The 23150-nt window shown below is 60.1% G+C and overlaps 1 protein-coding gene across 13 annotated transcripts in view; it reads right to left on the bottom strand.

Annotated features, from left to right (window-relative positions):
- The window catches only part of VAV2 (vav guanine nucleotide exchange factor 2), a 179712-nt gene that overhangs the window by 50641 nt on the left and 105921 nt on the right, over positions 1-23150 (bottom strand). For 12 of the 13 annotated variants that reach the window (XM_089913958.1, XM_089913959.1, XM_089913963.1 and 9 more), the window contains one exon: positions 11273-11341. The exons of the other annotated variant lie outside the window; for it this stretch is intronic. In XM_089913958.1, the coding sequence (XP_089770084.1) occupies positions 11273-11341 (69 nt within the window). The remainder of the gene's footprint in view (positions 1-11272; positions 11342-23150) is intronic. 13 annotated transcript variants of the gene reach the window in all.

The raw sequence follows: 23150 nt of genomic DNA, 5'->3' as shown, positions 1-23150 counted from the left end.
TAAAGACAAGGAACAGCCATTCACGCAGGATCAATTTTCACCACATTCATCTCTTCTAATTGACACAGGGCACTGAGGTTAAAAATAGGCAGAGCCAGAAACACCAGAGAGAGAGAGCTGTGCTCTGGCATCTGAACTTGGGACAGAAAAATCTCAAAAATGCAGACCCAATCACTTCTCTCCATTCTGCCAAATGTCTGTTATCCAGAGCCTGTTGAAAACTTGTGGGGGAGGGAGGGGTAAATCGGGAGTTTGGGATAAACAGATACACACTACTATATATAAAATGGATAACCAACTAGGACCGACTGTACGGCACAGGGAACTATACTCAATCTTGTAACAACCTATAAGGGAAAAGAATCTGAAAGATAGATATAGATGTATGTATAACTGAATCACTCTGCTATACACCTGAAAGTAACACAACATTGTCAATCAACTATACTTCAATTAAAAGCAAAACAAAACACCTTGAGTACTGAATGGTCAGCTTCCTGCCTGTAATGTCCTAACTTTACCGCTGTCTGCAGGGCCTCATTATAGAGCCATGAGGGCACTCATAATCCTACTCGCTACATTTACGATTTTTTTTAATTGTGAAAATACTCCCCAACCATTATTTAACTCAGGTCAATGGACACTAAGAAATACACGTTCACGTATATTACACAAAATTATAAAACAGGAGCATTAACATTTCATCTTGTGCATGTTCCACATTATGGGAGAAGGGGAAATAGAAGAAAAAGCAAAGAAGTGGGGTTTTTAAAAAAATGAAAACAAAGTCATAAAAGTAAAGTTACACATATTTGGTCAACTCAGCAATTAAGATGAAAAGACCATCAGATTTGATCGGCTTAATCGATACTTATCCTGAGACCAGTTCTGTGCCGGTAGGTAACCTGTGGAATCTGGGGGGACACAGAGATGACAGAGGCACCAACGGACTCTGTCCCGTGGACCTCACAGTCCAGATGGGGAGACAGACAGGGCAGCGGTTACGGTTGAGACGCAGACCCTTCTAAACTGGAGGAGTGTCATTCGTGTGGGGTGACAGGCTCTGGTTCCCAGCAGCTCTGTCCCTCTGGCGAACATCACATGGAAGTTCCACCGTTACCCAAACTCTCAGCTAAGGCATCGCCTCCAAGTGTGAGTCTCCTGAACAGGGCAGGGGATCCATTACAGGTCTTAGCACCTGCTAAAGCAGATGCGTTAATGCCGTGACCAGCTGTGCCCAGTGCATCTGACGGCCGCGGCTCTTGAATGGAGGAAAAGGAAATGACAGGTGTGGGCTCTGGAGTGGGGGAGGGGTGCAAAATGAGGTCCCCCGAGCGTCTGAAGTGTCCTGGAGTGCAGGGCGGTGACATGGAGGTAGATGCCATGGGGTATGGATCCCGGTCTGTTTCCTCCCTGCAACACGAGCTCGATGACCACCCAGCTCTGCCCTGGCCCTCAGAACCGGAGCCAGCCCCCAGCAACCCCGGCACACCATCCCACGGCAGAGAGGCAAGGAGTCTGTACCCCCATCTGGGCCTGGTGCACTCACCCCAAACCCCAGCCCAACCTCCCACAGTCACTGAAAAGGACCCCAAGGCCCTGAAAAAACCCGAAAGAGCCTCTGAGTCACCCCAGCGGGATTCCATCATGGCAGGTTGTCTCGGCTACACCCTGGTTCTTTTCCCATCATCACTTGGACCAACAGAGCCTTGTCTTGGGGTTTCAAGTTATCAGAGGCTGCGTTTCATGGAGAAACTGCACGTCCCCGCCGTGCTGGAGCCATCTGTGTACGTAACCGTGCTCGGTCAATGCTGGACCGCAGGGCTGGTGGGTCCCCTTCTCCTTCAGCTCAGGCCGGGGGCTCTCGTGGTGGGAACCTGACTCTCCCAAAAGTGACCCCCGTGGGGGGAAGCAGTCAGGCGAGTCCGAGATGGATTCTCAGCCCTGCCAGTGTCTGGCTCTGCAACTCTGGGCAGGAGAACCTAAGCCTCAGTCTCCCCATCTGCAAACTGAGAATAAGGCCAACCCCCCGGTAGGGTCATTGGAAGGACCAGCCTCAAAGGAGATGACCAGCAGAGGCCCAGCATACAGTAGGTGCTCAGTAAGTGACCGTCGCCCACCACCCCGTGGGTGAGAGGGGAGGGTCAATGAGACGATACTTAGCTCAGGGGTCCATGCTCGATAAACAGACACCAGCAGCATTAAATACCTCGGATGTTCTGAAACGCATCAGACTAGACAGTTGGGAGCCGGGTGTCAGCACTGATTTGTCCTTGGTAGGTTTCAGAGATCGCCCTTCTCTGTCCAGTTGTCCAGGAGAGAGCGGAGGACGATGTGAGCGGGGGAGTCCGGGACCACGGTGGGGACGTGCATGCCTGCTCACAGATGAGCCTCCCGGCCAAGCCCACACCACCGCGAGACCTCGGCTCTCCCTTCAGCTGGACGCCACGGCCTCCCCAGCCCCAAGCCCACGTTCCGGGACAGAGACCTCCCTGCTGGCCTCCTCTCCCCTCACCCTTTCACTCCCGCTGCTTTCCGGCAGCAGCTGAGCTGACAGATGCTAAATCCCCCAAATAATTCTGGTCCTGACAATGGCCTGAGATCCTCCAGGAGGGCCCGAGCGTGGCCTGCTGCCCTCCGGAGACGGCAGAAAGCTCCCCTCCCGCCGAGACCCCACGGCCCGCGCCCCCCGCCCCAGAAGCCTCGCCTGCCTGTTCCAATTCTGGTACAGAAAGTCAGCTGCTCAGAAGAGCCCCCCGCCGCCTATGGAAAATCAAAGAAAAGCCAACAAACTCTCCACTTTCTGCCTCTGGCGAGCCTCTATGTTTATGACGGACATAAAATATGGCTACTGACAGATGCGATACGCACTCTGGCCCCAGGCTGTCTGATGCTGGGAAGCAGGATCCCAAATCACCGTTAAACTGTTACTAGGAAACCAAACCTGACATCTCCCGACCTCCGTCCACACCATGCAGTCCGGGCGGCAGGGAGAGGGGGCTTCAGAGGGCCCGGAGAAGCCAGCTGTCGGCTGGATGGGCTGCACGTGGGGACAGACAGACAGATAAGGCGCTGCTAACACTAGGGAGGGTCAGCGGACCCTCCCCCCAACAGTCGAGAGAGGGGCTGCTCTCCCTACAGATGGGGAAAGCAGGGCCCAGAGAGGGCAAGATGGTCCCCCAAGGTTGTAAAGCCATTTAGGGGCGCACCTGGAGAAAGAGGCGGCTACCAGATTCCCAGAGGCGGCCCGGCTCGCCCGGCAGTGTGCTTCCGGCCATAACTCACCCTTTTCCAGGGACTCTTTCTAAGCAGAAGAGTCTTCCCGCCGTGAGCCAGACTCGGTCACAAGGATGAGGCCCAGAGGACTGTCCTAGCCAAGCAGCAGCTGGCTCCTTTGTCATGTAAAGTGTGCTGTGCGACCGCAGGCCAATCACTTACCCACGCGGAGCCTTAATTTCCCCAACTACAAAATGGGGGCGGGGCCACCCACCTTGCAGGTCCGGAAGGCTGAGATAACAGGGCAAAACTCAAGCACCGGGCCTGGCGCTCAGGGGGACCCACTGCACGGCACCCGGAACCACGCTTGGATCCTTAATATAAGAGCAGCAGATGTCCAGGGCCTCCATGGTGTGCGGGGCCCAGCTCAGGTCACCTGCCTTTTCTGTGCTCTGTTCCCTTGAGGATGACCCTCGTGGGGAGCTTTCCTCTGGGGCATGGGGGACAAATGCAGGAAGACAACGACAGCACAGTGACAAAGATAATCCTGGTGGACGTTGTCATCTTCTGGGGAAGGGGCACCTCATTCAGCTTCTTGGAGGTGACCTCTGGGCTGGGTTATGTAAGAGGAATAAGGGTTTGGCAACCAATACAACAGATATTATGTACATGACAGGTTTTTTTATCGTTAAATCCAACGTGTTGTGCTTATTCATTTTTTAAGGGAGTATTTCTTAAGTGCCACTGTGTGTCAGATCTGTATTGAACACATGGGAAACAATGTAAAAAGGGCCTAGTCTATCCTCATGGGGTCCTGGAAGTCAGTATCAGGAGAGTGATTTGGAGAGGCCTTTATTAGACAGACTTCTGGCCACAGCCCAGCTGGTCCCTGCTCTCTTCTTGAAAACAGTAAAATGAATGCATACATCCTTCCACACTGGCCTCCCCACCCTACAGAGACTGTGCTAAATCTGACCCAGAACCGCTGTGACAGCCTCGTCCTGAAAGAACCCGGGGTTAACTAGGTATTAAAAATAAAAATTCATGTTAAGTCTGTGTCGTATCTGCTGGCCTGCATAATTTAAATATTTAGCCAGGGCAGAGTGGCAACCGGGCATCTGCTCTGCATTCATTCAGAAGGGCCCCTGTGCTCTCTCTAGCAAGAGAATGAACAAGCTTCTTTCCTGAAGTGCTGCAGGTCAGGGTTTCAAGTTCGATGAAGCCCTGGGCCCCCACAGCAGCCAGGACCTTGCAAAACTGCACAGGCCCAGGTACCAAGGGGCCGAGATGTCCCTGGAGGGCAGGGCAGGGAGCCTAAGAGCCGCGGGGCGCAGAGCCCGGGGCTGTCATTTGCACCGGCTGCCTCCGTAACTAGAAGAGGGGGGAGCTACGAGCCTGTTTACCGCTCAGGGTGAGGATGGGCTGCCCTCTGGCCAGACGACAGTCCTGCAGCCAGCTCTGGGAGGGCGGGGGAGCATCGGGCACCTGGTCTAGGCCACAGGGGCAGGAGAGCCACTGGGCTGCACACACACGGTGAATCTGGGGCCGGCACGGCTAGCCCTCAGGTCCTGAGTAACAGACACAGCTGAGACCCAGGCTCTCCCAGGACCCCAGCCCAAAATAAGGCAGTGGCCGGCCTGGTGGGGGCGGGGACAGGTTTCCTAAGTCACGTTTTGGCAAATCCTATGCACCTTCCATCCCCTTCCAGCAACACCTCCTCTGGGAAGCCCTCCAGGTGTCCTGGCCTGTCGAGGTCTGATCCCAGTGGACACCGCCTGGATAGCTCCTGTGGGGCTTAGAAGAGTTGTAAGAATGAGAACTGCAGGGCCCAGGTCACCACAGGGCCCTACCAGACAGCCCTGGGGCGGAGAGGGTGGTCAGGCAGGTGGCCTTCTGAGTCAGACCTGCTTCAAATCCCCTCTGCCCCTCAGCCACAGGGCTCAGTGTGGGGACAGACCCCCGTGTGCCCCGTGGACGCTGGATTCATTCCCTCCACCTGGCCGGTCCCAAAGCCGGGCCGGGCCTCCCAGACTTCCCGTGAGGATGGAGAGCCCCTCGACAGGGAGGCACACAGCTGGCGCTCGCTAAGTGCATACTGTACAAATGAAGGCCTAAAGGCCAGAGGGGAGGCAGCTGGGACGGCAGACTGGATGGCCCTGTCCAGCAAGGACCATGGGAGAGCCTAGGCCTGCCTGTGCATGGCTGTCCCCACCTCAGCAGCCCGGAGCCAGGGCGCCCGGTCCGGGGAAGCAGGCTGCAGAGCAGGGGGGAGACCTCCGCAGCGCCCAGGGCTCAGGGGACCCTGCCCGTCCCTGTCCAGCCAGGCCCTCCACCAGCCTGAGGAGGGCGGCCACCGCCACCGCCACTTTGGGGGGCTTTACTGTCAACCCCCCTTGGGCCATGGTGGGGTCTGTGTTCTACATGAAGCGGGCTTTGTGGTTTGTTTGTAATGGGGCTGTTTCTGTGTAGTCTGCTTTCAAACTTGTCCCCTTGGAGAAGCAATCCTTTGGGAGAAACACGAGACGCCCCCAAACCCAGCGACCCGTCCAGGCCTCACACTTGGGTGTCCCCCACACGTGCAGGTCTCCTGCTGGACACTGGACTTTCACACAAGGCGGCGTGAACGTAAGGGAACTTTCTTTGTGGCTGGGAGCAGTGGGCGGGCAAGGTCACCGGGTGGGGTGGGCATAGGCTCTCCTTGGCTGAGGGTCACAGTCGGGCAGAGCGACAGCTGCCCGTCCCCTGGAGTAGGGGGCCGGCAGGAGGGGCGTGGCCTCTGCCCTCCCAGCAAGCAGCCCCCCACCCCCAGACCTGTGCACTCCCACCTCGCTCCCCAGGGACCAGGAAGACCAGCTCCAAGAAGATGCCCAAAAGCCCCTTGAAAGCGGCTTCGACTCGGGGAAACTCCTACATTTTATGCATCTTAAAAAATTACCCCAACGATGCTAACACGACGCCTTTAAAGCTGCGAAGTCATCTTACGATGTAGGAAAGCATGCAGCTATACATTTACGGATAAATTACATTCCCTGCCGTGTCACGACCGCATTTGTTTAAGCCTGAGAATCACTTCAATTCCGAGGAAAGCGAAACCGGTGTCGAGGAGCGGACTCCTCGATCGTGAAACCGTGGCTCCGTCAAGCTCGAGGTGCCCCACGTAGCATCTGGGCTGGTGCTTTCACTCTAGAGATGGGGGAAGTGAGCGCCGAGAAGGATCGAATGGGCCCAGAGAAAGACAGAAAGCCACCATGTGCGGCCGAGACGGACGCGCCCCTGCCGTTCCTCGGCCTGCGTGATGCTCTCTCTCCAGCCGGCAAGGATAGCCTTGAGGCACCCCCTCCACGCCGGGCGCCCCCCAGCACTGAAGCACACCCAGTTGGGGGGTCTCTGCAGGCCTTCTGATGCAGGCCGTGCCTTCCTGGGTATGAGGAGGGTGGTCCTTCCCAGCGCGTCCCAGGGTGCTTCGATGATCCTGATTTCTTGCAAACACCTTGCGGTGTCTCAAACCTGCCGCACCTCTGCGGGGGCAGGCCTTGGCAAGGCTGCTCCTTCCACTGGGACGCCAGCCCCACCCTTCAGCCGCTTCCCACTTGGGCTCCAAGACTCGGGGGTCACCTCTTCTGAGAAGCCTTCCCTGATTTCTGAGCTGGCATTCACCCGGCCCCACTCTGGACTCCGGTGGTGAGCTGTCTCACGAGTGTCATTTTTCTGTGTGCAAATCTGACTCTCAGCCCCTGGGTGGGGGGCTCCCCCAGCGCAGATGCCTAAACCCTGGCCCACCCAGGAGTCGGGCAGGTATGAGAAGGTAGGGGGGCAGCTCCAGGTTCCCGGGAGCACCTGGAAGGAAGCAAGGGGTAGCGGGAGGGACGAGCCATTAGGCAAATGCAAGGTACTGATCGTCAGGGCAGTTTAAAAACAGGCCTCTCATTTGGGGCTCAGTTTGCTTGATGAAGCGTTTTTTAAGTGGCACTATTTTGTATTAATTTTTTCAACCAGCTGCTCTATTACCTGATTATACATTATTCAAGGATCTCAAAAGTGAGCTTAGAGCGCTAGAGAGCATAATCTTAGCTCAGCATCATCCATTCAAAGGCAGGGGACTCTGCGCTGGCCCCCGGAATGCTGCTCTGGATCCGAGACCCGGGCTGCCCACGTGGGGCCCCTAAGCCACACGTGGCTGCGCGCTCACAAACGTGGCCAGTGGACTGTGCACGAGAGCGTCAGCTGCTTCGTTAACGATCACGTGTTGGACTAGATGACACACTGGGTTCAGTAAAAATACATTCTTAAAATTCGTTTCACCTGTTTCTTTTTTCTCTTTCTGGTACAGCTGCTAGAAAATTAACAATCGCACAGGCGGCTCATGTATGGTTTCTCCTGGACGGCGCTGCCATGGCCATTTGGAAACCGGAGACAAAGGCCACATCCTTGGTAGACCGGGAGGATGGGAACCGCCTCCCCTGCCTGGGCGCTCAGGGTGTGCTCGCTGGGCGCTGTGCTACCGCAGTGTAGCTGACGACCGACACCGCGTGTTACACACTGGGGAGTCGGGGCGCAGAGACTGGGTAACCTGCCAAAGCCCACGTGGTAGGACACGCCAGGGCCGAGGCTCCAGGTCTGCCCAGAGACGCCCTTGGCTGCTCTGGGAACAAGGCAGAGGCTCCTGCGCGGCCCGGTCGGTGCTCCTGCTTTAGGTGGGTGGAAGGGGGCTCTCAGTGTGGAGCGGCGTCTCGTGGGCTGAGGCTGCAGGGCCCTCAGTGACCCGCCGGGGTGACACTGGGGGGCTCTGAAGACACGCCCGGTAGGAACGGCGCCTCTAGCGAGGATTCTGAGGGGCCCACGCGGGAGAGCCACATCTCTCCTCCAGCGATGCCCACGCTCACCCCTCGCAACCCAGCACGCTCCCCACTCTCCACTCCCGCTGCCCTGACCGCGCTTTAAATTTCCAGAAAGCGCACAGTAACCAGCTGGTGGCTGAACAAATACATGACTGATCGACTGACTGAACGGCGAAGGCGTTCTTGGGGCCACGCACAGCTGGCGGTCCCCCACTGGTGCCCAGACCCCCCACCAGGCTCGCCTTTCCCCAAACAGCTGCGGAGCGTCGAGGGGCCCCTTAGAAACGCGAGGTGATCATCCTTTCTGACACCTGGCCAGAGCCCAAAGGAAAGAATTAGCCGGTTCTGCTGGACACGTCACTCCCCGGCTCCCTGGCGCTGCCTGGCTTCAGATCCGGGCCAGTGCCCCGTTCCCTGCCCCGGGGAGGCCAGGGAAGAAATGACATTTCTGTTTGTGTCCTGTAAATTGCCATAATGGATAAATATGAATCCCAAGTCCGCAGAGACAGGATGCTAAGAAATCTTGATTTTCAGTAAAAGGAGAAGGGGGAAAAAAAGCATGAAAAATTTATTAACCTGGAGCCTCTGGGACCAAACCGCAACTTCAAGACTCAAATTCATTCCCCTCCCCTATTAATGTATGATTTACGTTTGCAGTAACTGCAGTCATAAGGAACTCATTGGATTAAGGAGGCTCACTCTTAATGTCATGGAATAATATTATTGAACTGTGTGCAAAGCCGCGCATCCCCCAGACTGGCTTCTCCATGCGAGAGGAATTCCATCCTGTGAGAGGTCAGACACATGCAGAATAGACCGAGAAAAGGGAAAATGGGCACCCGGGGTCGCTGGCCAACTCACCGCCCAGGAATCCTCCAAACTGAACGTGAAAGAGCCATTGGGACGGGCTAAGCGGGGGGCCTGGCTGGTACAGAGGAAGCTGCACGAGGGCACCGTGGGCCCCATCATCCTGGAACCCTCAGCCTCTGCTGACCCCTCATGCGTGTCTCAGGAGGGCAGAGACCCCCCAGCCTCAGCTTGGGGGTGACTCGGGAGAAATGGCAGGTCAGGGCCCGGCACTCGGCACTGGGCAAGGGGCTCCCCGGACCCTGCGGGGGGCACTGACTTTGCATGGTGGGGAGGTGAGGGTACAGGCTCGGGATAAAAGGGTAGCTCTGCCGCTCCCTCGCTGAGTGACGTGGGCCCGTAGCTTCCCTCCCGAGGCCTCAGTTTCCTTATCTGTAAAGCGGGGGCGCCCCTAGAACACCCCTCACAAGGAGACTGTGGGGCGGAGTGGGGGATAGAAGGAGATGAACATTATCGCTTGGGATGGGCTGTTAGGCCGCGGGCACGGGGTGCCAGCTGCTGGAGGGGGGGCGGTGACATGGAGATGCAGGGACTGACCTCGGGAACCTTCCGGTCTATCACAGTGCACCCCACAAACACCCCGAAGGCCAGACAGGGGTGTGGGTGCTCTGTGATGCGTGGGGTGTGACTGAGGGTGCTGGCTGGGCAGGCGGATGGACGGAGGGTGACAGGCTTCCCAAAGTGGGGGGCACTTAGGCCCGGACTCGGCAGACAGGGAGAGGCTCTCCAAGGCGGAAAATGCCGGGAGGGCGGGCGGGAAGCAGTTCCAGCAGCTCAGCCAGCAAGGTGGCTGCAGACGGGTGGGGACCCCTGGGGGCCTCCCTCCGGCCGTGCCTCTCTGAGCCAAGGTTTCCTCACCCCTTACGGGGGGTAGGGGAAGGTGGGCAGCCACTCATTCAGCCCTGCACCTCGGGAGGCCCCGTGGGTTGGAGTGCACCTTTCTCGAAATTTTCCAGGTCCTCCTCTGATTCCTGGGACTGGGCAGTAGCACCCAGGTAGGGAGCCCCAGGCCCTGGTTGGGACTCGTGTGGACCCTGGGCCCCATTTGCCCCCTCAGGGTGCTCTCCACCCTCGGACCCACATGGGGTCGACCAGGTATCCCGAGGATCGCCACCATTCACACTGGGCTCAGCCCAGTTTCCGGAAGATGGGCTGGTGGCAGCTATGCCCACTGGCCAGTGAGTGTTTCACTCAAAGATCACATAATGTTGGGCCGCCAGCTTGCTGCCCACAGGCTGATTTTTCAATGACTCAAATTATTTAAACGGATAGAGATCCTGCAGAGAATGTCTGCCCAGGCCCCATGTCCTAGAGGCAGCCTGGACGGGGGCGTGGAACAAGCCGGGGGCTTTGACACAGCGAGTGCGCAGCAGATCCCGGCTCTTACTCTGATCATGATTCTCATTCCCAGTCTGTGCCGTAAGACGAAGGAGAGAGAGGCCACGAGGCTTCCCAGAAGGAACGGCCGTTTATCCGGGAACAAAGACAGGAAAGAGGCCCCCAGGGGCAGGAATCCGGGGAAGAGGGTCGTGGGCCTGCCAGGTCAGGAGCCACGTGGGACCACGCCACGGCCTGGGCAAGCCCGTCATCTCCCGGGCCTCGGTCCACCCCCCTGCAGGATAGGGCGGCCCTGCCAGCTCCACCCCGCCGCCCCTTCTCCGAGCAGCAGGCCACATGACCCCACCCCCGGCCACAGCTGACCGCGCAGAACCCAACCATCTCTTCTGGAAGAGCCGCCGCCCGGGGATTCCTGCCAGTCCCTGGGGGGCTCCAGGACCATAAGGAGAAACGGCCGGGGAGGGGCAGCTGGACCCAGGCTGCACGAGATGGTGCCAGAAATCCTCGGAGAGGGGAATCGGGGGGACCCGGGGCAGGCAAAGACGGGGCCTTGGGAGAAGGGGAGACGCCCCAGTGGCTTCAGGTGGCCTGGCCTCGGCCCAGCCCCAGCCCGTGTCAGGCCACGAGACAACCCGGAGTCACCATCTGCCTTTGCCTGTAAGCTGTGCTCCAGGGGCCTCAGCTTCCGGAGACGCCAGCTCTCTCCATCCGCAGCAAGCCTCCAAGGGCCGAGCTAGGACACCTCCCCAGCCCCACTGCAGCTTCGACAGAGAAGCCCGGCAAACGCCGGCCCTCGTCACGCCTGAGCCTGGGGAGGAGGGCCGCAGCCACGTCACCAGCAGACACGCTGGGAGCCTCCTGGAATGTGGGGGTGAAGAACCGCGCATCCTTCCGGCAGGGGAGCCACACCACCCCCCCCAGGGGGACGGCCCGTGCAGACAGCCGAGACCAGCGCCCGTCGAGGGGGCCCGCGTGAAGCCCCGCTCCCCACCCTCCCCCGCCTGCCTCCTTACTCTGCCAGTTCCTCCAGGCTGCGGTAGACGTCATCGTCATTCTCCGCGGTCTCCTCCGAGGGGAAGGGCCTGTGGGAGAGGAGACGTCAGGGGAGTGAGCAGGTCTCAGTGGCACCGCCGCCCTGGCCAAGCCCCCAGCCTGTGGTCCACCACGGGCCCCCCGGAGCGAGCGCAGGAGCAGGCGGGCTTCTGTCCACTCCCTCATGGAAGGAAACGGGGTGCACATTATGTGGCTGTGTGACGCAGGGCCGCCCAGCTCGGCCCTGGACACCGGAAGTCGGTCCCTCTGTCCAGGCCCCGGCATCCCTGTTGGCAAACGAGGGAACCGGGTCAGGGACAGCAGGAAGCTTCCGTCCGTGCAACTATCCTGCTTCCACACGCCAGGGGGACCCCAGACACGGGGATGTGGGCTCCCCTGGGCACCCTCAGCGGGGAGCACAGGAACCTGTCCTTAGGAGACAGGGAGGGTAGGCCGTGAGCCCCAAACTTATCTGGACTTGAGACCCTTATTTTCCATGAAAATCTCCCAGTTCTGTATTGGGGGGATGCCCAGGGTCCCCGCAAACTCTGTCACCCCAAAGACGCATCTGGGAGGAGTAAGAGAAGGGCCCAGGAGTCAGAAAGCTTCCCGCTGGTGTGAGGAGGGCGGCGTGGCAGGGTCGTCACCTGCAGACAGGCGTCTACCTCGGCAGCTCAGAATCCGTGGGAGGGGAACTCACGAGGAGGAAAATGGGGCTCCCTGGAAACGCGGGGTCTCGGGCCGCAGCCGTCACTACTGCAAAGTGAACCTGGGCCTGACTCCTGGGAAAGGGGGTGGAGCCAGCCCACGCTGCCCAGGTGCTGGGGGCCAGCCAGTACAGGTGAGGAGTGTTAGGGCGTGAGATGCAGGTGACACAGCCCTGGGCGCAGCCGGGCTCACGGGAAGGAATGCAGGCGCGGCACCGGCCCCAGCCCCGCCTGCACGCGGCACGTGCTCGCGGGGAGGGTGGGTGAGCCCACCGGCTCTGTCACCCCGAACTGGGATCTCATCTGGAGACTGATATGAGATTCCAGTTCACAAACTGGAGGAAACGGGCAGGTCCGCAAACGGAACAGCGCATTCTGGGTAAAGAAGCGATTGGGGTGGAAATGGGAAGGGCACGCTGTCGGCACCATACCCACACCTGGCCCCCCCACGCCCACCACCAGCACAGGGAGCCCATGCAGCAGCCCTTCAAGGAAATGGGCTTCCGACACACTCTCCGGGGCTCCCCGGGGTGCCCTGCACACCCACGTGCAAGCGCCCACTTCTGCCTCTGCCGCAGGGACCTGCAGACGGGTGCATGGTCCCGACTAGGTTGAAGCAGCCCACGCCGGGCACAGAGGCCAGCCTCCAGGAGGACGGGGCCGGAGGGGGGTGAATGCTGCCAGGAGGAGGGAGCTGCCAGCTCGTTCGAAAGCAATGGGCCCAAATTAACCACCTCCATGGAGACAAAATCGCCCCTTTGGTTGAAACGAGCATCTCCCCATCTCATCTCCCCATCTCCCAGGGCACGGGTTCTGGTAGGAAGTCTGTTACTAACGATCTCACAGGAGACCCGGCTGGCAGCCTCCTTGCTGGGGGTCAGGCTGATGTGCTCAGCAGGGCAGTCCAGTGGGGATGGATGCCTGGACCCTGCAGCTTCCACTACCAAGGCTCGGGGACTGTGCTCCATGGGGTGGGGGCCTGGGGAGCCCACTGAGCCAGCAGCTGGAGGCCTGGGTCCTGCCCAGCTCTGTCACAGAGTTGCATGGCCCTGGGTCTGAGGTCCCAAGGCAGACCCACCAGACCAGGGGTCCCCATCACCTGCGGCTTCATGGCGGTAGCTCGTGGCATAGCCCAGCCTGACCTCTCTGTGGTGGGCTCCCCCTCCTCCCTGTGGCTCTCCCCCGCTTCCTCGTATCACCATGACAATGGCATCCCCCACTGGGCATCATGTGGCAAGAAGGAAGGAGGACAGATGTGTGTCTTCGGGTCACAGGGAGAGCTGCAGGCCATCAGGACGCCCTGGCCCTCAGCAGACGAGGGACCCTCACTGACCCAGCCATGGTTCCAGCCAGGAAAGCACTCCCACGATACAGGAGAACCGGAAGCCGACCCAGATCCCACGTGGTTGACGGGGTGCTGGAACCGAGCTCTGGTTTCTTCAAAGTCAGTCGAACGTCAGTCACCCCAACTGCCGAAGGTTCCGGCCCCCACCCTACTGATCACAGGAAATCTCAGGCCAGGCTGAGACGTGACTGCAGGACCCAGAAGTGGAGCGTTCCCCCAAAACCACTCCCTGACCAGCTTTCCACCAGCTTGACCACTCTCTCACCCTGGGTCCACTTCCGCCTAGCACGGTGCCTGACATTAGAAAGGCATGGATGGACGGACGGATGGATGAATGGAATGGATGGATGGATGGACGGATGGATAGACAGATAGGTGGGTGGGTGGATGAATGGTTGGATAGATGGATGGACAGATGGACAGACGGATGGATAGATGGATGGATGGGTGGGTGGGAGAACAGGTGAGTGGGAGAGGGATGGGATTTGTGGGTTGATGGACAGATGAATGAGTGAGTGGGTGGGGGCATGGGGGTGGAAGGATGGATGGGTGGCCAGGAGGACAGTTTCAGGGAGGGTGGATTTGTTGGGGAATGGATGGGTGCACAGATAAATGGATCTTACCAGATATTCTCATGCTATTCTCAAGATATTCCAAAACAACAAGTGGCAGCCTCCAATTAGATACAAGGAAGCATTTTCAAGAAGCGCTTATGAGAATCCACGCAGAGGTACCCAAGTCAGCCCTGAGCTGTGACTTTACAACACTGACCCTGACTTAACCCCGAGGAGACGCATTTGCACAGAGGGCGTTTCTGGGGCCACATTCCAGCTATAACTTCAAGCCCGAGAGGGGCTGGAGCAGGTGTGACTCTCGGGCCACTTGCAACAAGGCCTGGCTCCACCCTCCTGTCTCAGGCACCCACTGATCATCCAGACCCCACCGTGCAGCATCTGCCACCCCCGCCATCAATGTCCCCCTCCCCGGCTAGACCAGAGATCCAGACGTTCGTGGTGGAGTTCATTTGTTCTTGAAGAGGAGGGGATGAGAATCAAGTATGCAGAACGGCACAGAAAGGCCCGTGGGCCAGACACCAGAGTGCGGCCATCCGGGTCCTCAGGGCGGGGGGGCCGGGGGTCAGGGCGGGGCTGGGTTCCTCTTATCCCATCAGACCCTTCCTGAGGACGCATTTCCTCGTGCTCCGCTTCTGGGAAGCCAAGTTTCCCACTCGCACCACTGAGAGAATTAAAGGGATGCCCAAGACGGAAGCAGAAAAGCTGCCACGTGCCAAGAAATCCCCAACAGAGTCCATGCGTCAGGCTGTGTCAAATCCACCCTAGCACCCCATCCTCCTGGGCGGGGGGCGCGGGGCAGGGATGAGGGGCTCAAGCCACTGCTTCAAGGTCCCACCAAATTACGCCTCCCACCCTGAGGTCAACGTGAGCATCCGGCTGCTTGGCCGGCATGGCCGTGTGTGGGCAGGACAATGACAGCGCCAGTGCCAGAGGCTAGGGAGGTCCCCCGCTAGAGGAAGAAGGCCCCAAAACACGGCACCCTAAGGGAGTGGCTGAGCCCAACCCCCCGAACAAAGAGCAGAGGGGGGCACAATTCTTACGCCAAACCACGCCTTGCTCTCCGTCCCCCACCCATTGGGTGGTTCCTGGACACCTGCTCTGAGCTGGGCTTGGGGGCTGCCATTGTCACTGCTTCAGGGAGAAGGCGCAGCCTGAACGCAGCTCTGGGATCAATAAACCAGCCTCTGGTCCTAGTCCGCGAGACTTCTTTGAGAATCTGCTGTAAAACCATGGCCTCTGAAAAGTGCCCGCGTGCGTAGCTGTGCATACGGCTGCGTGGGGACAGGACACGTGGTCGGGAAGGGGGCAGACCCAATGCTCCGGGGTCATGGCATGAAGGTGGCGGACACAGGTGCACGCCAGCTGGGACCCAGGAGCAGTCGGACGGGGACACTGGAAGACCCTGCACGGCGGGCAGCAGGCCCGATTTATAGGACAACAACCCAGGAGCCAACGAGAGGACCCCTTGGGAGGAGGTGCCAGGTCTCCGGGTTCTGGGGGGAGGGGGGGAACTCATCCAGCTTCACCTCTTCCCATGCTGTGCTGAGGGACTCGGGGCCTGGACACAGGGTTCCAGGGCAGTGCAACCCACTTGTCGGCACTGATTTACTATTTTTCCAGGCAGCAGCCTGATTTTCACGCACTTCAAACCCAGCTCCGGTGCAGCACTCAGTGTGCCGACCCCTCCTGCTATCTGGCAGCGGCCTCCCCTGCATTATCCAATCCAACCCAGGGCTCCACCAGGCAGGGCTATGTGGTGGCTCCCGGGCCTGCTTCCCTGGGGGTCCCTCCACCCCAGACCAGGGAGCCCCTGGCACATAACAGGTGCACATCTCATGACTGTGCTGTCTGCAGATGGCCCGCCAGGACAGAGAACGTTGCTTCCTAGAGCCATCGCTCTACACCCTGGCAAGAAGCCAAAACAGAGACCCCCCCCCCCCCCCACTGCCACTGTCACCTTCCTTTTCAGGGAGACCTTGTGGGGGGAACTAAGAGCCAGGCTTCTGCAGGTAATAGATCTGGGTTCAAATCCTGGCTCTGCTGTGGACTCGCTGTGTGACCCTGAGCAGGAAACTCTCCCTCTCTGAACCTCAGTCTCCCCAACTGTAGAATGGGGGCAGTAGTCATTGTTAAGATTAAATGAGATAACACACGTAAGCCTCTCAGCCCAGGTCCTTGCTCCCAGCAAGCGTGGCAGCCTGAGTCACTTTCCCTCCCCTTCTCGGGGGCTCATCCCAGGGGTCCACTTCCAAGTCCAGGGCCTCAGACTCAGGCAGTCCCCACTGTCCCCACGGCCTCCTGAGCAGCAGCCCCAGTGGGCCCACCCCGGGTTTCCGTGACAATTAGGAAATGCCCCTCACCCAGGTGCCTCCAGCCCTGCCCCAGGCCCGTGGGGTCAGCACCACCACGGGGTCCTCCAGCCCACCCTGCTGAGGTCGTTCTCCCCGGGGGCCTGGAAGAAGAACGGCATATCCAAACAAACACTCATATTCGGGAGGTAAGAAAGCTTCGGGTCCGACCACCGAGCGCCACGCAGAGAATCTAGGACACAGGGTTTATTTTTCCACGCTTCAGATGAAAGCGACCCGGGCCCAAGACGGCTCTTCACTTCTCCATCCTTCACTTGGCGTGTGTAGGGAGGAAAGCGGAAATTCAACTCACAGAAAATCGCTCCCTGCAAAGTGACCTCCAAGGCCCGTGGTTCGCCAGCAGCATCACAGAGGAGCCCCATCGGCAGATGCCCCTGGTCCTCTTTGGCCGGCCCGGGGCGTCCGAGAGAAGGGGCAGAGCCTTGGGTTCCCACCCTGGAGGGCGAGACCAGCTCACAGCCCCCAGAGAGCAGACTCGGCCTCAGAGGGCACCTGTCCTGCAGGGGTGACCACCGCCCAGCTTGCCCCAGACGAGGGAGTTACCAAGGATGCGGGAATTCCAGGGCTAAATCTGGGACGAGCCGGCCACCCCAGTCGGGCATGTGGCGGACAATGGTGCCTCATTTACGGCGCTGGCACTACCTGGGAGCCCTCAGAGGTCGCTCCCCCAGACGGGCAGGACACAGTTTCCGAAAATGGCCTGAGAATTAGGTGCAGTGGGCCTGCGGAAGGCCTGGCACGGGGCCCGGCCCCGGGACACTACTGGGTTCAGCCTCACCTCACCAGGGGTGATGGGGGCCCAGGCAGGTGCTAGGTGAGCAGGAAGAGAGCAGGGTGGGCGGGAGGGACCGGGAATACCCGGCCCACAGGGCACTGGGCCACACCCCGTGACATACCAGTTTGCCAGGGAGACGGCAGCCAGGCAGACTTCAAAGGCACGTCAAACCACAGCCCGAAGGCCCTGGCAGGCGCCCATTTAATTATTCAGAGTCACCTGGGTGCCGCCTGCTAATTGGCAGGGAGGCCTTGAAGCACTGGATTTTGCTTATTAAAAACGGCTCTCCAGCTCAACAGCCCGACCGCCCAAACAAGCAAGGGATCATGTCCCTCTCTCCAGCCCACCACACTCCCATGCAGACGGGCCACCGTATCAGGGGCTGCGACGGGCCCCTCCACCCACTCCCACCACGAGGGCCACACAGGGCTAAAGGGCATGGGGACGGCCACAAAGGTATAGACGGCAGGAGGAGGAAAGGGAAACCGGGAGGGCTTCCCGTAGGAGATGCCGGGGAGCTGACTTGGAGAGCAAGGTCTAATTTGAGTTCAGAGCTCCAGCCCTGCGTCAGACAGACGGGGGGCTGTAATGGGCCACACAGCTTCCTGGCCCCTGAGCTGGCCAAGGGACCTGAGTTAACTCACCTATAAAACGGGGATAAACCACCTGCTTCACACACAGGCCGTGTGTGAAGCTTCATGACGTGCGGTGTGGCTGTGCCCTCCCACAGGGCCTGGCCCGTAAGGAGGTGAGGTGATGGTCAAGATTTAGGGGCTGGAGGAAGCAGCCTGGGCAGAGGTGATCACACCAGGCACACTCGGGGGTGTGCGGTCTCAGACAGGCTGGGGCAGAGCAGAAGCAGGCTGAAGGGCCAGGTGGGGCAGGAGTCCGATGGGGACCAGGGCAGAGGGAGGGAGTGAGGGATGGGCCGGCCCAGGTGCCACCACCAGGACCTTAAGCCCAAGTCAGCACAGAGGTAGGAGGTCTCGAGGTCCCCCTGTGACGTCTGCAGAGGCAGTCGGGGGACGAGGTGCGGCCGCGGCTCCAGGCGACCGGGGGAGACCCAAGTGAACCCCCAGATGCCAGCCAGGCGGTTTCAACCCTTGCTTCCAGAACCCTAGTGAGGCAGAGGGGGACACTGACCTTGGGTCAGGAAAGAATGGATTGTTTCCCGCCATCCCACTGTCTGAGGGAGGGAGGGGCCTGGAGCTGCTGCTGAGACAGACGAACGCGGTTTCTCAGCAGCTGCGATGCTCAACAGACTTTGGACTTTCCGGCCCGCTTCTCGGAACGGCTGCAGTTTGGAGCGGAAAGGGCAGCGGATCAGCGGGGCCGAGTCCCCTGCAGCCACTCGGCTGCCACCTTGACCTCTTCCCAGGGGACACCTGCCTGGCCTAGACGGGAAATCCCGGCGTCCTGCCAGGGCCCTGCCCAGATGGAACGCTCTAGAAACGGCCATCGGGGAACGAGAGGCATCACAGAGGCCACACAGCCAGCACGGGGGCTTCCCAGAGCCACAGTCCGTACGGCACCCCCTGCAATAGCCTCTCTCCCCAGCCCAAGGCCCAAGGCCTCTTGCAGCCCCGTTTTCACCAGCAGACTCTCTGCACAAAAAGTTTCCGCACTGCTCACTCATGGGCCAGGGTCCCTTGGCCGGGGGAACCGCGCCCAAGCGCAGTCGGGGCCCCAGGGGATGGACCGGGGCAGGCTCGGCTCCAAGGAGGAAGCAGGCTGGGCAGGCGGGTGGCTCTGGCCAAGGCTCCAGAGCCCATCGGCTGTGGGGCAGGGATGGGGCCCCCCACCAGGGCAGCTCTGAGCATGCATGGAAAACTACACCCTGGAACACCCGGGAGGCTACTGGAAACGCTCTTCCCTTTTCTCCTTCTCCACGTCCAAAGCTGTCTGCTCCCTGAAATGCCCCTTCTGGCCCTGTGAGGCCTGTAACAGCAGAGCAGGGCCCCAGCTGCCCCCTGACCCTCCCCCTGCTCCCCGGTCACGGCCCGGCCGCACTGAACACGGTGACAGTGGCCCGTCTGGGTCACATCCGGGCACAGCAGTGAGAGTCAGAAAGAGAAGAACCGGTAGATGGCTGTGCCAGGTGGGTGTCTAGTCCACACTGCTGGCTCTGGACGGTAAACCCACTGGGACGTGTCAGAAAAGCAGATCTTCCGGGCTTCCCTGGTGGTGCAGTGGTTGAGAATCCGCCTGCCAATGCAGGGGACACAGGTTCGAGCCCTGGTCTGGGAAGATCCCATATGCCACGGAGCAACTAAGCCCGTGCGCCACAACTACTGAGCCTGTGCTCTACAGCTCTCGAGCCACGACTACTGAGCCCACATGCCACAACTCCTGACGGCCGCGCGTCTAGAGCCCGTGCTCCGCAACAAGAGAAGCCACCGCAATGAGAAGCCTGTGCACCGCAACAAAGAGTAGCCCCCACTCGCCACAACTAGAGGAAGCCCGCGTGCAGCAACGAAGACCCAACGCGGCCAAAAATAAATAAATTTATTTTTTAAAAAAGCAGATCTTCCTCGTAAATACATGGAGCCTAGGAGACTAGCTGGGGACCCTCCTCAGGAATCTGGGGGGACCCGGAGGGGGGATTCTGAGAGACCACCAAGCCGCTGTGTGACCACAGGCAAGACCCCTCCCCTCTCTGAGCCACGTTCTCCCACCTCCGAGAAAAGATGGTGGCTGGGGGTCTGCCCCACTTCCTGCTGGTCTGCTGGGAATTGAAGGGTCAGTCCCTGGCCCTTCCACCAAGTCCTAAGAAGGCCTCTGCAGGCCCGCAGGGAGGGTCCCTCCCCTTGGTGGGTCCGCCAGGATGGAGAGGGCAAACCTGGGCCTGCCTGCCATCACCCCCTACCTTCCCATCCCCTCTGGCCGGGGCAGGCATCACTAGTTGATCTCTGTGTTCTCCGTGGCAGAGCTGGGATGGATGATGCTCCAGCTGGAAGACTGGTCTGTGGACTCCGGTTAGAGAAGGAGGTCCTCTTCCTGGGGCAGTTCTGGCCAGCCCTCCACCTACTGCCCAGAGGAGGGGACTGTTCCAGGGCAATCGGGCCAAGCCCCTACCGCTGGGCTGAGGGTCTGGGGTGGAGGTAGGAACACACACACCCTGCTGCAAGGACACAAGTGAAACCCAAGCCCTCCCCCCAGTTCACAAACGAGGGGTCCAGGAAAGGCCTCTGGATGGGGGTGTCCTCAGGTTTCCCCGTCAGTCATGACAGCCCCCCACAAGATGGGGGTTACCATCTCATCACAAATGAGGACACCAAGGCTCAGAGAGGTAGAGAAATTTGCCCGAAGAGACCAGCCAGGAAGTGACAGAGCCGGGGTTGGAGCCAGGACTATTCCCAAGAGGGGTCAGAGCAGGGAAGAAACCCAGGCGGGAGCAAGCCTGCATTCCTCGCCCCTGCCCAGGAGTCCGGCAGCGTCTGGGCTGCAGCTCTTGGTCACCCCGAGGGACTGACCTGCCAAGCGGGTGGGTGGGATGTCACTCCCTGCACCGCCAGCCCCTCCCGTGGCCTATCGGGCTCTCGCTCCCCTCCCCCCATGACCCCTCCCCCGAGCCACCATCTCTCCGGCCTGGACACCCACGGCAGCCCCTCACTGGTCCTGGCCTCCACCCTGGAGCCCCTGCAGTCCACACGGGGCCAGCAGTTTCTAGACAAAATCTCAGAGGCCACTGCCTGCTGAAACGACCCCCAGGGCTTCCCCTCACACTCAGAGAGACCAGAGACCCCCCCCCACCCTGCCCACCCCTCCCAACACCATCTTCCTCCCACCCCCGGCCCCTCTCCATCCCACAGGGACACCAAGCACATCCCCTCCCCACCCCACACCCCCAGCACCTCTGCCTGGGCCTCCGATGCCCAGACCTGTCCACACTGGCTCTGCTCGCTCCTCGGGGGCTGGCCAGATCGAGGCCACCTCCTCGGAGAGGGGCACTGACCACTGCATCTGAGGGCCTCCGTCCCTCCCTTTGCCGCCATAGCCTCAGACTCATCCCCCTGGAGCAGGTGCACACAACTGGTGACGGTGCAGGGCAAGGTGCGTGCCAGCGTTTGGGCAGCAGGCTGCTCTGGGCTCATGTGAGGGCACGGACAGGACTGCTGCCCCCCACGTGTCCCGGGGGTCCGGCTTGGCTACTTCAGAGCAGAGAACTGGACTGCAGCCCTTCTGGATGGCGCCAGCCCTGGGTCTGGAGGTGGCCCTGGGCAGGGAGGGCTGGGCTCGGGCCAGCTGTCCAGCCTGTGATGCTCACCTTGGAGTCTGTAGGGCCGAGGGCCCAGCCAAGCCTCAGGGCCGGGCTCCAGGCCTCGGCGTTAATCAGAACCACTGCTGCCCTCCTGGGAGGGGCCAGAGCCGGACGCCCACCCCATCCAAACCCCCCTCCCGGACTGCCAGTCAGATTCCCGAGCTGGAGAGACGTGCAGGGCCCATGGGTGCTCAGTGGCAGGGCACCCAGCCTCCTGCAGCCACCAAGCCCACCAGGGGCGGGGCCAGGACCACGCCTCGGCCGTTGGGCAGCCCCGCATCACATCGCATGGTGGAGGGCCGGACCCTCCAGTGCCGAGCAGGGTAGAGGCCTGCCCTAGTCTCCCTACCAGTGACCCCAAAGGGAAAAGTGAGGCTCAGCTGCCCCCAGGGTCAGCAGGTGAGACCTGAGGCTGGTTTCCCAGCCCCCAGAGGCCAGCTCCGCCAGGACCTGAGGCTGGAAGGGCCCGGAGATGCCCCGGGCAGCGGATCTGTGCCTGGGTCAGTGCTGGGCCCATGCCCCAGGACCCCTGACCCCCAGATGACTCCCATGGGAGTATGGGAGGATGAGGTCCCAGTTCCACCCCAACCGGCTGGGCAACCCCGAGCTAGAGGTGCCCTCTCGGGGTCTCAGCCTCCCCTGCAAAATGGGGTTGAATCCTGATTCCCGGGGTCCAGGTGCGCGTTCTGTGAGCCGACCCGTGGGGAGGGCTCTGCCCCATGTGTGTCGCTGCTGCTACGATGGGGTGGATGGGAAACGGGGGACAGGAGCAGCTCCAGAAAGGCCAACGTGCCTCACAGGACAGAACTGCACACCATGACCTGACCGATCACGTGACGGCCGTGAAGACAGCAATCCCAGGAGTCAGCTTACACCTGGTGACTCTGTATTAAAGGTCGAAAACAACGGGGGCTCAACGAGACTACGCATGAAATACAGTAAGACTAATTTTACAGGAGCGAGGAGGTGGAAGACCCGAAGTTAGGGTGGTGGCCAACCATCCTTCCTGCTGGGGCCGCCGGGGCCAGGACCCAGGAGAGCAGCAGGTGGTCATACGTTTCTTTCTGCCCTGTGAGCTAGAAGGTTCTAGTTTGGGGGTTGAATGCTGGGCTCATGAGACTTAAAAATAATGAAAAACTAAATAAATGAATCCATAAAAATAAAAGAAGGAAAACTGATAACCAAGAGGGAAGAAGCAGGGAACGTTAAGGGAAGCCAGACAGACGGTCGATTCCAAGAGTCCCTTCTCTCCTGTCAAAATATCGCCACAAGTTGCCTAAAAATGAGGCGTATGGTGGTGGGGACCGGCAGCTGGGACCCGGTGCCTGAGCGTGAAGCCGGAGGTGAGGGAGACACGGTGGGCGGCAGGCAGGCTCAGGTGGCACGGGCTCACCCACCGAGGGCTGGACGGTGCAGGGGCCCCTCCGAGGCAGCCTGGCGGGGCCGTGTCTGAGTTCACTCCACCAGTCCCTAAACGCCTGACCTCAGGCCAGCCCCCCAGGCTCTTGGCCTCAGTTTCCTCATCTCTAGAACGGGACACAACAGCCCCTCCTCGCAGGGATGGGCAGCATCCCGCAGCAGGGCAGGTTGAATTCCGGTCGCTAGACATCCTGGCTTCACCGACGGGGCGGAGGCTGTAGGAGCCAGTGGGTGACTTGCTGGGTCTCCTTCCCCTGCCACGGTGGCCACTCTGTTCCAGCAGGAGGCCGTCTGTCAGCCTGGCTCTGGGGGCAAGTGGCGTGGAGGGGAACACGACCGACACACACGTGTCACTGCAGCAAGTCATCGAGACTCGGGGCTGTTTGCTGGCACTGAGGAGCCTGGTTC

This window comes from Delphinapterus leucas, chromosome 6 (genome assembly GCF_059928025.1).
Source record: "Delphinapterus leucas isolate spDelLeu-1000000601 "Yukka" chromosome 6, BTC_Dleu_Yukka2, whole genome shotgun sequence".
Lineage (NCBI taxonomy): Eukaryota > Metazoa > Chordata > Mammalia > Artiodactyla > Monodontidae > Delphinapterus > Delphinapterus leucas.
The sequence above is the reverse complement of the archived record's forward strand: the minus strand, read 5'-3'. Positions and strand labels throughout refer to the sequence as shown.